Source organism: Nylanderia fulva, unplaced genomic scaffold, assembly GCF_048542155.1.
Source record: "Nylanderia fulva isolate GAGA-0341 unplaced genomic scaffold, ASM4854215v1 Scaffold20, whole genome shotgun sequence".
Classification (NCBI taxonomy): Eukaryota; Metazoa; Arthropoda; class Insecta; order Hymenoptera; family Formicidae; genus Nylanderia; species Nylanderia fulva.
In genome coordinates this window covers 1,865,170-1,884,097 of record NW_028190264.1, presented here as the reverse complement: position 1 = coordinate 1,884,097, position 18,928 = coordinate 1,865,170, and the positions used below count along the sequence as shown (strand labels likewise).

General features: G+C 34.7%; 1 protein-coding gene across 3 annotated transcripts in view; it reads left to right on the top strand.

Moving 5' to 3' along the window:
- Window positions 1–15,239, top strand: part of Tmtc2 (Transmembrane O-mannosyltransferase targeting cadherins 2) — a 327,382-nt gene extending 312,143 nt beyond the window's left edge. For 2 of the 3 annotated variants that reach the window (XM_085482261.1, XM_029319785.2), the window contains 3 exons: window positions 9,395–9,535; window positions 13,036–13,120; window positions 14,616–15,239. In XM_085482261.1, coding sequence (XP_085338387.1) covers window positions 9,395–9,535; window positions 13,036–13,120; window positions 14,616–14,947 — 558 coding nt within the window. In that variant the 3' untranslated portion in view covers window positions 14,948–15,239. Of the gene's footprint in view, window positions 1–9,394; window positions 9,536–12,932; window positions 13,121–14,615 lie in introns of those variants that run through there. The other variant, XM_085482262.1, reaches the window with a different exon arrangement.
- The last annotated feature ends 3,689 nt before the right edge of the window (window positions 15,240–18,928 follow it).

Genomic DNA, 18,928 nt, shown 5'->3' with positions numbered 1-18,928 from the left:
ACGATTCATCTAGATAATTTTCTAGATAATAATTTGAAAATTGCTTATGTAAACACAGTTTAAAAAAATGTAAATTATATTTTTATTTATAAATTTTCAGTATTTTTTATACGCTAGATAGATAATATCTTCTTTCATCTAAGATGCAAGTATAGATGACATATATTTTTGTTATCTATATAAAGATAAGATGACGCCAATAAAACATCAAATTATTGGTGAATCATTTATCGTTTCAAAATTATGGTAAAATGACAGTATAACTATATCTAAAATATGTAATATTGAGCGATCGAAAAGTTACTACAATTGTTTTTTTTTTTTTTTTTTTAGAAAATTCCTCGATCATATTCTCGTTATCAAATTGTCAAACGATGATAACAAATACACGTGAATACCGCCCCATGTTCCTTGCAAAGCCACCGGAAAATCATTGATAGTATAATGAGATGAGATCCCACATTGAGTGAAAGCTCGAAATGAGATGAAACCGTAATCCACCCAATATTGGTTAGGTAAAACCCACCAGCTGCAATCGATCAAATTACTGGACCATCGCATCACTGCTAGTGATCCTTGCGTGTTCTGCGATGAAAAGCCGTATCAAAGCCGTCTCCCTTTTAACATAGAACTTCCTATACAAATAACAAAGATATTTTGTGCGGGTATTTCATCTTATAAATCTCAAATTTATCCAAAATTGTATTTAAGATAAGATTATTACACGATTGAAAAATTTGTGTTAAATTTAATCCTATCACATGTTCCAAACGGTCCACAAAATTTTAATAAAAAATTAACATAGTTTTAATGTAAAAATTAACTAAAAATATGATAATTTTAGATTTCATTATCCCCATAGTATAAAATAAAACGGAACATAATTATTATGTAAAATTAAAAATAGATGCGCAATTGTATTACTTTTACATTTTTTTTCAACTGTTTTAATAATTTAACATCCGAGCTCAAATAATACAACAGCAATATGTTAAATTAACACATGAATGTTGAATATTTGACACAAAAATTTAATCATTTTTAACAAGGAAACACAAATTTCCCTACTGTGCGCTCTTGAGGAATATCACGATTGAAAAATGAAATTAAATCGTATAAGAAATAATATAATTATACAGCTGAATAATTAACGATATATTGGAAAACAAACTTACGTCAGATTATTATACGAGTGCATTAAAAATCGTTCCTCTTTAATAGAATCTCTAAAGTTTTGCCACCCCCGATTGTATTATCAAACAGTTCTTGCCGCGCGCGACATCAAAGTCGTCGGCGTTCACCTCACAAGCGAGCAATAAGATTACGACGAAGAATTAATCCATTTGCCCGGTGTACGTAATCAACCGGCTCATTGTTCTCATTTCAAAGACTTTGTCGAATCTTCTCCGCGAGACGAATAATCCCTATTTCCAGTTTCTCTCTCCGCGCCAAACGCGCGTTTGTTATCGAGTTACCGAACAGATGCGAGATTCGCGAAAGTTAGATATCGCGCGAGGAACTTTTCTGTTCACCTCTCCGGATGCTAATTTACGCGACATTGTATGTGCACGCGCGTGTTCCGAATCGATTCTCTGTGAGCTTCACATAAAACGTCGATATATATATCGTATTTGCCCGTTTCACGCACGAAGGGATGTTACTCGTCGAAAAAGTGAAGAGAGCTGCACCTAATATAAACCTCCAACCCTTAAATTTTCCAGCTCCACTTTATCGCCGATACTCTTTTATGCACGAAAGAGCCGGAATATATGTATTCCGATTTTTTTCATTTCCAATCGAATCTACGTCACGAAATATATACATATACATATATATACAATATATCTGCGCGATTCATCGCCAATTTTCCGACGCCTCGACATACGCGATCGTGCCACGAATTTACTTCCGGTTTGCGGCTTGGAAAGCGAATATATATATATATATGTGTGTGTGTGTGTGTGTGTTTGGAAGGACCCACCGTACCCTTTCGCGAATGGAAACCGCTCGAGGGAGCGCGATGCGTCGCTTTAATCCGATTATTTCCAGCTATTAGTTCTCTTGTCTATCGCGCGTATATCCTTTTAGCCAGCTTTCGAACGTAGTCAGTCAGTTTAATTGCCCGGTTCGGGTTTGCGCTGCCCTAATTATTTGTCCCGTCGCGAGAAGCAGTATGCAGATGTCGTCGACGTCGTCGTCGTCAACGACGACAAGCGACGCTGCGACATCCTCAGCCACCTGCACCTTCCTCTCTCTCTGTCGCGTAGACAATCGGCGGAATTTGGAATATGCCGCATTAGAGGTAGAGATAACTTCGTGCAATTCGACGTAATTATCGACCGGATTAACCGTGGAAATTCTTCTCGCGCGATCATTAGCGTATTAATTCTACGGAATCTCTCTTGACGGCGAGGCAGAGATTTAATCTTCAATAATTTCTCATTTTCAATTTCTAGGAAATACATGTATGTACGCACCCTCGAAGCAATAATCTCTCTGTTATATACATTAATTTTCCTTCATTTCCGCGAAATACGCATACTTCAACTTGCATTCTTTTCGAGACTCTACAGATGAGATCAAATGTGCAATTATATATCTATGAAAAATGGTGGAATAAAATATTTAAATAATTGCGTGATTCTCAGAATCAATTAATTAAATTCTTCCTCTTGAATATATTAATATAAAAGGAGTGGTCCCATTTTTAATATTATTTCTAGAGAATAATTTCTCATTTTCAATTTCTAGGAAATACATGTATGTACGCACTCTCGAAGCAATAATCTCTCTGTTATATACATTAATTTTCCTTTATTTCCGCGAAATACGCATACTTCAACTTGCATTCTTTTCGAGACTCTATAGATGAGATCAAATGTGCAATTATATATCTATGAAATGGTGGAATAAAATATTTAAATAATTGCGTGATTCTCAGAATCAATTAATTAAATTCTTCCTTTTGAATATATTAATATAAAAGGAGTGGTCCCTTTTTTAATATTATTTCTAGAGAATAATTTCTCATTTTCAATTTCTAGGAAATACATGTATGTACGCACTCTCGAAGCAATAATCTCTCTGTTATATACATTAATTTTCCTTTATTTCCGCGAAATATGCATACTTCAACTTGCATTCTTTTCGAGACTCTATAGATGAGATCAAATGTGCAATTATATATCTATGAAAAATGGTGGAATAAAATATTTAAATAATTGCGTGATTCTCAGAATCAATTAATTAAATTCTTCCTCTTGAATATATTAATATAAAAGGAGTGGTCCCTTTTTTAATATTATTTCTAGAGAATAATTTCTCATTTTCAATTTCTAGGAAATACATGTATGTACGCACTCTCGAAGCAATAATCTCTCTGTTATATACATTAATTTTCCTTTATTTCCGCGAAATATGCATACTTCAACTTGCATTCTTTTCGAGACTCTATAGATGAGATCAAATGTGCAATTATATATCTATGAAAAATGGTGGAATAAAATATTTAAATAATTGCGTGATTCTCAGAATTAATTAATTAAATTCTTCCTCTTGCATATATTAATATAAAAGGAGTGGTCCCTTTTTTAATATTATTTCTAGAGAATAATTTCTCATTTTCAATTTCTAGGAAATACATGTATGTACGCACTCTCGAAGCAATAATCTCTCTGTTATATACATTAATTTTCCTTTATTTCCGCGAAATATGCATACTTCAACTTGCATTCTTTTCGAGACTCTATAGATGAGATCAAATGTGCAATTATATATCTATGAAAAATGGTGGAATAAAATATTTAAATAATTGCGTGATTCTCAGAATTAATTAATTAAATTCTTCCTCTTGCATATATTAATATAAAAGGAGTGGTCCCATTTTTAATATTATTTCTAGAGAAACTTTACATTAATCAGATCGCAAATGACGAAATATAATATCGCAAATCCATTCTCCGTTTTTGCGATGCATCCGAAAATATTGATCATCGATTGATCGCCGTTCGTTTAAACGAATATCGTAATGGCGCAGGGGCGCGTAATTATTTAGAATGGAATTAATAGTAACGTGATTTTAAATGTGTCCGGCTAATGCGCGCCGCGTTTCCGACCGGTTTAATATCAGTTGGGACAATGTCCCGACATCCACTTAACTATTCAGCGATCCGGCAATATTAATTCCCGTGATCGGGAAATGTACACACACACACACACACACACCGTCCATCCGGTCGCCGGCGATGACAGGGCCGAGGAAAAAATACATTCCTATTATTTTTTGAAAAGTCAAAACGTTCAGCACATACCGTCGACTACCCATCATACAAGGCTTGATTAAACATTCATCGAACCGCACTATAAAGCAGACATTCCGGCCAATCGCTGAAAATTGCCGAATACTCGTTGACTGCGACATAAATGTAAACACGGACGGGAAAGCATCGCGAGTAATTACGCGATGAGTGCGCGCAATAGCCAGATATTTTATAATTACAGGAAATTTGAAGGTTCGCCGAACGATGAGATGCATAATTGGAATAGCGGGGTATATACAAACTTAATTAGCCCTTGATTAAAAAAATCATAACGAATCGAAATAATTGCAATTAAGTTTCACGAGTGTATGTACAACTGCATAAAAGCGTTGTTCTCAATTAATTGGCTTTAGCGTTGTCGAAAATTTAAGAGACTCAAAGTTTTCGAGATGGAAAATTTCATATCGAACATTTTGACTTATATATGCGTTTGCGAAGAAAAATTCATTTAAAATTCAAAGAATGAGAATTGACACCTAAAGCACGAGAGTATTTCAACAAATAACGGCAAATTAATATAATATCATCAAATTAATCATCATTCCCACATTTTTGACTTCTTAAAGCATCTTTCATGATCCAAATACATGATAAATCAAAAGGAGCAAGATCAGGGCTGCATGAAGGATGCTGCGTTAAAATCAAACAAGTGATGCATTTCTGAAGACATAATCAAAAATATTTTTGTATTGAAAAGGAGAGTGATTACATAAAAAAAATGATATAATTATTTGTTGTACATCTCTAACTGAATTATATATCTCAAAATATTGAATTTGCTTTAACTTTTTAAGGGAATGCGGACCATGTCTGTTTTACCAACTTTGAGTTTAAGGGCTTTTCTTTTTGTTGGTTATACAGATTAAAAAAAATCCTTCTACAATTAAAGTACTGATAATAATGAACGGGAAGCGCTGTAATGTCGTATAAAAAACCAATAAAAAATTACAGTTTTTTTATCATTATTCTTGCATCAGCTCGTAACAATAGTTATTTAATACAAAAGTTCTGCAGTTTATTTGTGCACAAAATATAACGCTCCTAATAGAGATGACATGAAAGAATAATACAGAAGTAATAAAAATGAGATTAAAAAGCCTGTATCGAAAGATTCTCGTACTTGAAAAACTGTAATTTTTTAATGTTTTAATATTACAATTCAATTTATAATTAAAATATTTGTATTGCGCTGAAGAAGGCTTGAAATGTCAGCCGAAACGTTCGCATAAATGTTTATTTCTTATGTATTTATTATTTCGTTTAAATCAATATAGCCCTTCTTTGTTTACAATTATTAAGTTTAACAGAGCTAATTACTATTCTTATTTTATGTAATTTTTTAACATTATTGGTTTTTTATACGAAATCACAGCGCTCCCCATTTATTATTACCAGTACTGTTATTGTGGAGGATTTTTCAATCTGTATATTCAATAAAAAAGTGAACCCGACATCGGTAAAACAGAACTACGGCAGCATCCCTTTAAAACACCGTCGTATCTTTGAAATAGTTACGTGAAAAAAAAAAAAAAAGATCGAGTCTCTCTTCATCCCTCTCGAAACACACGTTACTATACGTCACACATATCGCGGTATTACGGTAAATGGGATGCGCGCGACCCCCGAGATCATTATTCCTCAGCTTCGGCGCAGAAAGGCGTGAGAACCATCTCGAGTGCATAAAAGCCGTGTGTCGATCGGTAGAAGCAGCGCTTTGTGTGCCGCGAGCTCGAGCGAGCATTATGCCTAAGCAAGTACGCGCAACATCCTTGAAAAGTAGTCCAAGTGAATAATGATCCGGAACAATGCGAGCACGCTCGATGGGGAAAGCCGGTCGCTTTGCCGGCGCAATTCTTTGACGCGATATGCAAGCGACGTCTCGCTCGTCTAGCGCGACTTTTTCCCATTCAGAAGTCGACGAGCATTTTTGTCGCGCGCGAGTAAGAAAATAATGATCGCGATCGCACAAAGCGGCGACATTCGTTCGTGCGCGGACATGATTACGCGTTCAATTGTGCAAAGAAATAGGCGCAAACACGTCCTCGTCCTCGAATCCCGAAATCCTGTGGAAGGTGTCTCCGAATGACACGCGAGAGAAGCGGGAAAAATTCATTTTTTTTTTTTCTATTCATCATGCGCAGCCTCATTTTTTCGCGCGGCAGCTAATTTAATTGTTATTCCATCCTTCGCGACAGTGTAGACACATTTTCGACTATCGATAAAGTAATATACATGTAATTATGATGTGCAGTTTTAAATCGAAATTATTCCACGAATTCTACAACGAAATATTTTTATCTAAAAATAATTTGCTCAACTACGAGTTTTTAATATACAAGCGTAATAAAGCGTTTCGAATAAAAGTATCAATTAACATTCCAATTTTGCCGGCGATTGGAATCGCGGAAAACCGACAATTTCCTACGAGACGGTTTCAGGGCGGTGAGAAAACCGCGGGATCCATTGAATCACGAGGCAATCGAGTCTGACGACTGTGAGTCGGGGATATTCGAGGTCGTTCTTTTCCTGTCTCTCGTTCGCGCGTTGCCATTTGTCTTCTCTACCCGTGAAAGACTTCGCCCCTCAATAACCCACCCGATGGCTCGCGGGCTCTTTCCCTCCCTCGAGCAAAATCATAAAAGTTTTAGCCTACTACAACTTCGGGACGCGAATTCTGCGGTCTCTCATGTGCGCCCGGGAAGAAGGTTTTCGATGTTAGCCGCGTCGTGACGCGCTCCCGATCGCTTTGCTACTTCCGTGCGAGTGTTGTATGTGTCAGACAGGATATTGCGGAAAAAGATATAAAGTGGAAATGCAATCTCGTTTGAAATTAATTCTCTTTTAACGTTTATAAGCCTCTAATCTCATTTTCGAGCAATATAGTACGTTAAACAAATTTTAACGTTGATAATATTTTAACTTTTTAATGTCTTAATTTAATTTTTTTTTTAATTCATTCTGTAATTTCTTTTTTACTGTTTATGTTTTACACTTTAATTTTTATTTTAACATTTTTTAACAAGAATATGAAGTTGTGACAAATATTAATCATCTATGATTTTTGTAAAAAAAAAAACGAATTATTCCAAAGAATATTACTAGAACAAACATACGTTTGTCTTTTTAGTGAAACGATAATAATAATTAGAGCAACAACCTCCGACTCTGAAAACTTTCCAAAGCGCGAGGATCCGAACTCCGGAATCGATTATTCTCACCCCGTCTTCTTTATTTATTGTACGTGTTAAAATAGCATATCGCGGATTCATTCGGATGGTGAAAATTTCGGGTACGATCCTTCACATTGTAAGCGCAATTAATTACACAGCGGCGGCGCACATTTCAGCATTCTGCCGCTTGCAATCACATTTTCTAAATTGAAGGTAATTAAGAGCTTATTATTATATTTTAACGCGCATTAAAACGCGTACACACGCATCCGTATACATCGCGGCAATTTGTTACGCTTTGTGAATTAGTTGTCGACAAATTTATTAGTTGTTGAATTTATTAGCATAATTCTCTCTCGGCACGCTAACGAACCCTCTCGCGCTTCGATCCACACGTGATTTTCTCGTAAATATAGCTCTCTCCCGGTTGTTGCGTCTCGCGTTCGTGCGTTTTTCAAGCGTCGCTCGTGCTTACCGCATTTTTTGTAACCGTATTTGCATATTTAAGTAGCGTGAAGTGAAAGGGAGATTGAGTCTTAAATGTACGGTTCTTTAAATTCTTTGAAGAAAAAGACATATATATATTTGGAGCATAATCTTCTTTGCAATGACATAAATTATCGAAAAATCTCTGAATTTTCCCGAATTAAACTCGCGCAGACACAGAGTCTTCCTCTTCATTTAAATCTATCTTAAATATATCTTTTGTCTGCGAAAAAAAAGTATCTCTAATTACGGTGTTAATTACAATGATATTTAAAGCTGCACGTTTAAAGTTGTTAAAAAGTTATGAATAGAGGTGGCGTGCAATTGCATTTTCGTTAGAAAAAAAGTCTACTCCGAAAAGCAGAGGAAAAGAGAGAGTGTGTTTTATGTAAGTCAAAAAGAGAGAGCAGAGACAAGATGTCCAACAGACTCAATGAAAAAAATTCCCTGACTTTTTAGTATTATTTCTTCTAAATATATATTTAATTTGCATATATATGATAAATCAATTAAATATTAAATCATGAAATTTTCGAGATATTTTTGTCAACAATGAAAAGGTTCGAAAGTTAAAAAGAAAAAACAAAAATTTAAATCAATTATATAATTAATGTATTAAGTTTTGATAAAAAAATGAATTAAAATGAAGTTCTTGAACAATATTATAATTCTCGAGCAATGTTATAATATATTTTCAAATTTATAACACATTGAAATAAAATAAAATAAAAGAAAAATTGATATTTATTTAATAAAGAAATTTCAAATTATTGAGACAAATGTAGAATAATGTGAAAAATCCAGATAAATAGCAAAACTTCCTGACTCTCTTTTCCCTGACAAGACCAGATTTATAAAATTCCCTGACTTTTTAGTATTATTTCTTCTAAATATATAATTTGCATATATATGATAAATCAATTAAATATTAAATCATGAAATTCTCGAGATATTTTTGTCAACAATGAAAAGGTTCGAAAGTTAAAAAAAAAACAAAAATTTAAATCAATTATATAATTAATGTATTAAGTTTTGATAAAAAATGAATTAAAATGAAGTTCTTGAACAATATTATAATTCTCGAGCAATGTTATAATATATTTTCAAATATATAACACATTGAAATAAAATAAAATAAAAGAAAAATTGATATTTATTTAATAAGAAATTTCAAATTATTGAGACAAATGTAGAATAATGTGAAAAATCCAGATAAATAGCAAAACTTCCCGACTCTCTTTTCCCTGACATAACCAGATTTATAAAATTCCCTGACAATGTCCGGCTTTCCAGATTTCCCTGACCGCTAGACACCCTGAGAGAGCTCAAAGTAGTTGGAAGGAAAAGTGCGAGAACTTTGTCGGCGGGAAAGGAAATTAGATGACACACTGAAGAAAAGTCCCGCTTCTTCTTTTCCAGAGCGTGTATAATCTGCTAGGGGAAACGCTGTCCAGACTGCAACAGTACGCGGAGGCGGAGAGGTGGTTCCAAGCGAGTCTGGCCAGCCAGCCTGACCACGTGCCGGCCCACATCACTTACGGGAAACTTTTGGCACGGAACGTAAGTAGCCCCCGCTTTGAAATTTCGCCCGTACGTCGTCGCTCGCCGCCTCATCTTATCGCGATCTACGTTCTTCCGAGTTCGAGTCGTCTGACTAGATATCGAGCGTTACCACTTGAGAAACTATACTACTGGGCGAGATACACAACGCGTCGCGCATAAATTTATTTGGGTCAACGCATAAAGGTCCCCTGCTCCTCCTCGGCTCTTGTACATCTCTGAAGCTGAATATATATATATATATATATATATATATATATATATATATATATATATTTACATTCGCGTTCAGATATCGATTGTACCCCGGTGGTTTCAACAATAACAATGGATGACAAGCAAAGTTTTTTTAGAATATATCGAATATATATACAGTTTTTTCTTGTAGGAAATTCAGCGTTGAATATAAATCTATTTTTCTGATTTTTCTAGCAGATATCGTTTTTTTTTTTTTCCTTTTTTTCCGTGATACGTTCGGATTTTGCGAATGGACGTATTGTATATTGGACCGAATTTGTCAACAAAAATTGCGACATATTTCTATGGCAAAAAGAAAATTGAAGCTCTCACTGTAATTTAAAGAATTTCAATTTTTTTAATACGTCCAAACGCGTTTCATTGTTTACTTGATTTCTCGAGATAAGGTAAATGTCCCAGTGGTTGAACGCGTCCTAATGTATGAACGATGCAATACATATTTATAATTATTAAGTTTTTCCTAATACATACAGTTACAAATATTATATTAAAATTAAAAATTAACGTTTCTTAATATTTATTAAAAAGAAAACGGATTGAAGAAAAAAAGATTTATGAGAAAAAAATTATTTTTTAAATGACGGCTTACTTTTATTCATTCTTTCAATAGCTTCTTAACTATCTAGTTAAGAAACGTCATTTAGTACTAAAGTGTGTGTATTTTTTATATAAACGCTATTATAACAAGTAAAAGTTATTTTGATTCGTAAAAGAAGTTACTATATTAAATTAAAATTTTTATTTAATTAAACAAATTCATTTAAATATGATAAATTTAGTGTTTATTTACTGGTACTCAAAACTTGTTTATTTATCGTTTTTTTTTCGTTTGAATCGTAATTTTTTCGTTTCAATTTCATTAAAAATGTAAGTATTTTAATATTTTTAAAAAATCTACAATTAATTTAGTAATAAAATTTAAATGTCATAATGAACGAGGAAAATATTATGACAGATAATCTTTGTTAACCAAAAATTGTATGTGAACATTCGTTTTATTTTTCATTTCTTGTTATATTTTAGATAATTTCGAAGACAAATTATTTCTATAATTATAACTTTGCTATGTTCAAATATTGGGACAGCTTCGTTCAACCATTAGGACAAACGCGTTTTTATCGTTTAAACACTAGTATACTTTTACACAGCTTCATATTTTAATATATTTTTATAAAATAAAATTAATAAAAACAATTTTTTATATGCTTTTTAAACAATAAAGATATCTATATTTTTCTCGCCTATTTTCTCCATATGTAAGTTTCGAGATTAATTTATATATGGAACTTTGTATAATCTCGTACCAAGAGATACAGTTCCGAATAATTAATTTTCGCAATTTTTCGTTCTTTGACTCTGTTGGCCGATTTTAGAAAACATCATAATAAAGATATCAGTTTACAAGATAAATGCAAATCCTTAAGAAAATTTCTTGTTTTTATATAATAAAAATATTAATAAATGAATGATTAATTTTCGCAATTTTTCGTCCTTTGGCTTTGTTGGCCGATTTTAGAAAACATCATAATAAAGATATCAGTTTACAAGATAAATGCAAACCCTTAAGAAAATTTCTTGTTTTTATATAATAAAAATATTAATAAATGAATGATTAATTTTCGCAATTTTTCGTTCTTTGGCTCTGTTGGCCGATTTAGAAAACATCATAATAAAGATATCAGTTTACAAGATAAATGCAAATCCTTAAGAAAATTTCTTGTTTTTATATAATAAAAATATTAATAAATGAATGATTAATTTTCGCAATTTTTCGTTCTTTGGCTCTGTTGGCCGATTTTAGAAAACATCATAATAAAGATATCAGTTTACAAGATAAATGCAAATCCTTAAGAAAATTTCTTGTTTTTATATAATAAAAATATTAATAAATGAATGATTAATTTTCGCAATTTTTCGTTCTTTGGCTCTGTTGGCCGATTTTAGAAAACATCATAATAAAGATATCAGTTTACAAGATAAATGCAAATCCTTAAGAAAATTTCTTGTTTTTATATAATAAAAATATTAATAAATGAATGATTAATTTTCGCAATTTTTCGTTCTTTGGCTCTGTTGGCCGATTTTAGAAAACATCATAATAAAGATATCAGTTTACAAGATAAATGCAAATCCTTAAGAAAATTTCTTGTTTTTATATAATAAAAATATTAATAAATGAATGATTAATTTTCGCAATTTTTCGTTCTTTGGCTCTGTTGGCCGATTTTAGAAAACATCATAATAAAGATATCAGTTTACAAGATAAATGCAAATCCTTAAGAAAATTTCTTGTTTTATATAATAAAAATATTAATAAATGAATGATTAATTTTCGCAATTTTTCGTTCTTTGGCTCTGTTGGCCGATTTAGAAAACATCATAATAAAGATATCAGTTTACAAGATAAATGCAAATCCTTAAGAAAATTTCTTGTTTTTATATAATAAAAATATTAATAAATGAATGATTAATTTTCGCAATTTTTCGTTCTTTGGCTCTGTTGGCCGATTTAGAAAACATCATAATAAAGATATCAGTTTACAAGATAAATGCAAATCCTTAAGAAAATTTCTTGTTTTTATATAATAAAAATATTAATAAATGAATGATTAATTTTCGCAATTTTTCGTTCTTTGGCTCTGTTGGCCGATTTAGAAAACATCATAATAAAGATATCAGTTTACAAGATAAATGCAAATCCTTAAGAAAATTTCTTGTTTTTATATAATAAAAATATTAATAAATGAATGATTAATTTTCGCAATTTTTCGTTCTTTGGCTCTGTTGGCCGATTTTAGAAAACATCATAATAAAGATATCAGTTTACAAGATAAATGCAAATCCTTAAGAAAATTTCTTGTTTTCATATAATAAAAATATTAATAAATGAATGATTAATTTTCGCAATTTTTCGTTCTTTGGCTCTGTTGGCCGATTTAGAAAACATCATAATAAAGATATCAGTTTACAAGATAAATGCAAATCCTTAAGAAAATTTCTTGTTTTCATATAATAAAAATATTAATAAATAAACCTTAATCGTTCAACCACTGGGACGTTTACCTTACATTAATATTCAGCGTGCACACACACAATTCACCAAATATAATACATTCGAAAATGTTGTCCAATGCAATAGAACAAGCTCCTCAGCCGGTAGCAACCGCCAGGGGGAGGGGGGACAGAAGGGGCTATCAAGTTTGCGGTGGCTCACAAGTCGCCTCTGCTTTCTCTCTCTTTAGTCGAGCCGCGTCCTGGAAGCGGAGAGATGGTTCCTGAGGGCCCGCAGATTGGCGCCGGACGACCCCAGCGTGCACCATCATTACGGTAAGGCTTGATCGAAATCTCCTTTAATTGCGACCTGGGGAGAGAAGCGTCCTCGGAATTTCGACCAGTAGACGTCTCCGGTTTCTTCTCCACCATCTCATTTTTTCTCTCGTCGCGCCGGAATTCGTTTCTCGACCGCGTCGCAATTTAAATATCTAATGTCGCCCCGTATTTGTGGTCGTCGCCGGCGGTGATAAGGGACCCTCGTTCATTATTAAAGCAATGAAATACGCTCTCTTAAGTATCCCGTCTTTGCATCCGGTTAGGTCGAACGTATCCCTCTCTTATTGGTCGCCGCAGTCGAAGCCCCCATTGTAACAATGGTATAATTGATTCCCAATCCCCGAATCTGTCCTGAAAAGGAGAGCTTCTCGAGGCTCCCTCTCGGCCGCTTAGGTGGGTTTCGGCGTCGGGGAAGAATCAAAGAACCGAGATTCGAAGAGTCGCTTAATGGGGAAGGGAGAGATAAGAGGATCGCAGTCTTCTTTCGCTCTCGAGCCGCTATAAATACCGCTGTAATATTTCCTGCGGGATGATAGTAGATTTGGTGGAGAAAGAAGGGAGGCTAATCGAAAAAAAAAGGAGGATATCAAAGGGGATGAATCGAGACGCAAAGAGAGCGGAAACCGACGGGTATTGAAATTCCGGAAAGAAACGCGTCGACGCGCTTCAGACTTTCGGGGCGCGTTAATTCGCGCGCGAGATATCGAGACCTTTTTTTTCCTCCCCATTCACTTAAAGAAGGCGTTTATTATTAAATGCAGAAAATGTAATTTGCAAAGTTGGATGTTTCTTATTTTTTAGAATTAATAATAAAATGGAATAGCTCTCTATGTGATATTATAGAAGGATTTAAAGACGAGGGTTTTATTTTCTTCTTAATTATATAAAACTGTTTCATCGAGTTTCTTTCTCAAAGACAACAATATTGCTGTAAAAATATTGTTTTTTTTTTTTTTCAATTTTTCAATTCCATATCCTTTTTTCAAATTTCCTCGATGGAAAACATTCCTCGCAAAAAAGTTTTCGAGAAAACTTTTTAATCTACTTCGGAGTAAAAAACGAATATTTATACGAACGACGTTAACTGAATTATATTTATATACAGATCATTTTTGCAGATCTTCGTATATAATTAAATACACAGTTACTAGAGTTAGCGCGTAACAAGTCTAAAACAAATAATTAAATTAACTACACGGAGAGAATTTTCTCTTGGAATTTACCCTGAAAATCACGATGTAATCGTGCGACAATATGATATTGGAAGAATTTGATAGGAGTCTTTTTGATAAAAAATATTTATCATAAAAAAAATATGAATATGTGTAAAATAAAAATTAATAGATTTTATTGTAATAAATAAACTTACACGATTTTCAGGATAAATCGAAAGAAAAAAATTCTCTGCGCGTATGACACAATAAAACCGAGCAAATTCTGCGGTACGATTCCTCGCGACACACGACAACGTTTTGGTTGGCGAAATTTTCAGGGCTGTTCCTGACGTCGCAGGGCCGCTTGGTGGAGGCTGCGGAAGAACAGCTGCGAGCGGCCGAGCTGTCGCGCTCCGACTACGAACTGTCAGTCGCGGCGGCCTCGGCGCTTCGGCAGGTCGATCGTCGCGACGAGGCCGAGATCTGGTATCGACACGCGGCGAATCTGAGGCCGCGCGAGGCCCGCAGTCACACGAATCTCGGGGCGATCCTACACCTGAACGGCAAGTACAAGCAGGCCGCCGCGGCTTACAGGGAGGCCCTCAGATTGCAGCCGGGAGACGCGACGACCATAACGAATCTGCACAAACTGGCGGCGATCTTGGCGTGACCTGACGAAACGATGCGGAACGAGCGAGAGGGTGATGACGAAGACACGATGATGAGGGAGAGAAGGAAGACAGTGCGTGTTCTGTACGACCTCGCGCGACGAGGAGGAAGAGGAGGATCCCTTCTTACCGTGACATTACCGTGTACCCCAAGACCCCCTACCGGCCCGATCTTCCTACCGATATTCGTTTATATCTCTGCGTCGTTGGTGACGCGCGCGTTCACGCGCGGCCGACTCGTATCGCCTGCTATGATATGTGAAGAATAAAAGCTTCCTTTATTTTTCTCTAATATACGACGGATGTGTATTTCATGCGACTCCTCTTTTTCTTCCTTGTAGATTAGCGACCCGACCGACACATTAACGTTATGTAAACGTTTTCCGTTTCAAATGGTTTGTTCCTTTAACGATGTGGAACAGCAAAAATTCAAAGACTTGTATCACTCGAAGAATTGTGTCTTTATATTTTTATAGTGCACAGAGAATACCGATGTGCCCAATTAAATTTGCAATCTTTTAAAATTTTATTGAATAAGCCTCAATAATGAATGGTAAGTATTGTAACGTTTGACTAGATGGATTCACATGTTTTATGAACGTTAAGGTTCGAGCATTCCTGAAACGCTTATAGAACGTTAATGTGTTGGTGAGGAAGGTGTCGAAGACGAGGACTACCGCTGCTTTTTCATATTTTTATTGGGAGCAAGATATTTCGCAAATATTTACTTCAACACGGGTGTAAAAAAATGGAAATATTATTTCGTTAAAAGCTCTGTCACTTGAACTAACATGGATTTTTCAAATTTTTATTTGTCACATAACGCGAAATATCTTTCTCTTCCTATACATGCGGAAAACAGGTAAGTCCACCGTAGATTCGATAAGAGCAAATCAATAATTATTTTAAACCGAGATATAATGGTTATGCCATATCATCTATCTATAAATCAATCATTCGAAAGGAAGCAGAGGAAGATGATTGAAAACGTTTTGCGCATTGTTCGAGACGGTTACTTGCAATTTCTTTGATAGAGCTGGATGGGATAACCACAGAAGAATTTTCGAGCGAAAAAAAAAGAATACTTTATTTTAGGTGTTATCTTCTCTAAGGGTTCACGTCACAAATTTTTTTATTTGTCTCATTATATCTATAAAATATATATCAATATCTTAACTCATAAAAACTTCGTTTGCATCTTCATATTTCCTCTAGTTTTTTTTTTTTTTAATTTTTACAGGAAATATATTAAGCAAAGTAACTCTCGATTCGCCATTAAAATTTCCTGCGCCGGATGTTCAGACATTCCCGAGCGCTCTTTCTCTCTCTTTCCGTGGATGAGGCGCTGAAGCTCCATTAATATCGAATCTATTTGCACAAAGGTACCAACTGGAATATTTAAGTTTACACTTTAAATCACACCCCCGAGCAAGTGCCAGCGGTGCGTGCGAGCTCGGGGGCGAAGAATCAGGAGGAAATGACGGACGGGGAGAAACGCGGCAAAGAGAGAGAGAGAGAGAGAGAGAAAGGGGTGAAAAAGCGAGCGCACGGAGCCACCTGTCGCTCTTGTCGCGCTGCTGGAGACAGTCTCGGCAAACACTCCGGCGACCGCTGCGGCGGTTACCAAGCTTTGTTCCGCGAAGAACTCGCTTCGTTATCTTTAAAGAGGAACACCGTCAAAAGCGTCGTCTTCGGCTCCGAGGAAGATGCATCGTCACGGCCATTTTATTTTTCACCAACTTACCTCTATCCCCTTTTTTTCCATCCCTTTATATTATCTCCACCTAATGCGTCGCGTAATCCGTGGAAAAAAGACTTAACTTCTCGCATTTGGACTGTCAAGGGATTGTGTTTGTTTTAAGATATTTTTCAAAGTGTAGCATACATATATATGCCCAAAAATTATAGCAATTTTATGTCATTTTTGTTTTATCGCTAGAAAACGAATATCGGATTTTAGAACATCCCTTTATATTATCTTCACCCAACCTTTATTTAACATTCAACTTTCGCTTTATTGTCTCGGACGAATGCGTCGTTGCAATCCGTGGAAAAAGAACTTAACTTCTCGCATTTGGACTGTCAAGGGATTGTGTTTATTTTAAGATATTTTTCATAATGTAGCATACAAATATATATGTTCCCAAAAATTATAGCAATTTTATGTCATTTTTGTTTTATCGTTGGAAAAGGAATATCGGATTTTAAGAGCATCCCTTTATATTATCGTTGTAATCCGTGGAAAAAGAACTTAACTTCTCGCATTTGGACTATCAAAGGATTGTGTTTATTTTGAGATATTTTTCAAAGTGTAGCATACATATATATGTTCCCAAAAATTATAGCAATTTTATGTCATTTTTGTTTTATCGTTGGAAAAGGAATATCGGATTTTAAGAGCTTGCATACGCAACTTTTTTGATGTATTATTAATTTCTCGACGTACTATTTTTGTCAATGTTATTTGGCGCAAGATGTATCTATGAGACAGCACTTCGTTGCTTAGAAATTCAAAGTCTCTCATCATATTTTCATCTACTTTTTTCCCCTGCTTTAGGTTTCACTCCGTTTTTTTTCATCTTTCTACATTATTTTATCTCAACTTTTTACCATAGAGCTCTTCTTTCAGTCTCGAAGGAGATGCTTTGTATCTTCTATATAATCCCTTATCTGTCCTCTTTTTAATACTTTAACAATATCCCTGCCATCTCTCTTTCTCTCTCACACACACACACTCTACAGCGTTTCACATCGACGTTAACGATCACAACGCTATTTATTTTTATCTTCTCATAAAAAATCCCGTCGATTTTTATTATTTTATCATGTTGATGTTCCTTTACCTTGTTACGCATTTTCATCGCGCATTTATTTATCATCATATTTTATAATACAATGTTTCGAAATAATTTTCAATATATCTCTCTGCTATTTCTATACGATCCTCCTTTTTCTAAATTTTTATTTTATTTCAGTTCCCAACACAGGAGGATAGTTTATTTTATAAAGAGATCTGTACCTATCCGTATTTCATGCAATTGCGACGACACGAGACTCAAGCGACGGATATAACAACCATTATACAGAGTTTTCAATCTCTTTTTTTTTTTTTTTTTTCATCTAATCGTGTTTTCCGATTTTTATACATTGTCTTTTAGTACGCTTTCACTCGCTGACCCCGTTTGTCTTTCGCGTCTCTCTCTCTCTCTCTCTATACTACCGAGAGGCCGGGCATCGATTTTTAGCCCTTCGTCCAGCCCGACTCGACTGGCAGGCGCGCGCGTGCCACTTTATAAGCTTACAAGTATTATCATCATCCCCTTAGTTCGCCGTTCTGGTTCGCTCTTCGCATTTTCCTCGCATACCCCGCGATTTGTCTGGGATCCGTTTACGTGATTTTCCGTCTCTTGGCCTCTTGCAACTCTTCACATGCACACGATTGCACGTCTGCGCAATCCTTTGCCGCAGTTAACGACATTCGAATGCCGGCTTTACCAATGTACCTTGCAGCATTACCGAGATCCTTGCATTTTCTCGCGTTTATTCTCCCCGTCTCGCTGCTGTATTTTTCCATGTTATTTCTGAATCTCATTACCTATTGAAATTGTCCAGGCTGAATCGGAAAGTATTTTTAAAAGCTTTGATATATATTTGCTATAGAAACTAAAAGAAAAGTATAAAGAAACACTCGCTTACATTTCTTATTTAAAGAATCTAATTTTTAGCTTCCCTTTCTCTCATGTATATATACAGTATCAATTTTTTTTATCGCTGTTCCTGTTACGTTTCTTTTGTCGTATATTATTTCCGGTTGTGATTTCTCCTTTTTCTACCTGTCAACTTTTTTTCCCCGCTAATAATTTTATATTTTCATTAATTTCGCGTATAGACTTTGCTAATTTGCTCGCGAAATGCAAACATTTAACCGGTACCGGATTACTATCGTTTTCGTTATTTTTCTGTTATTTTTTTTCTATCTTTTT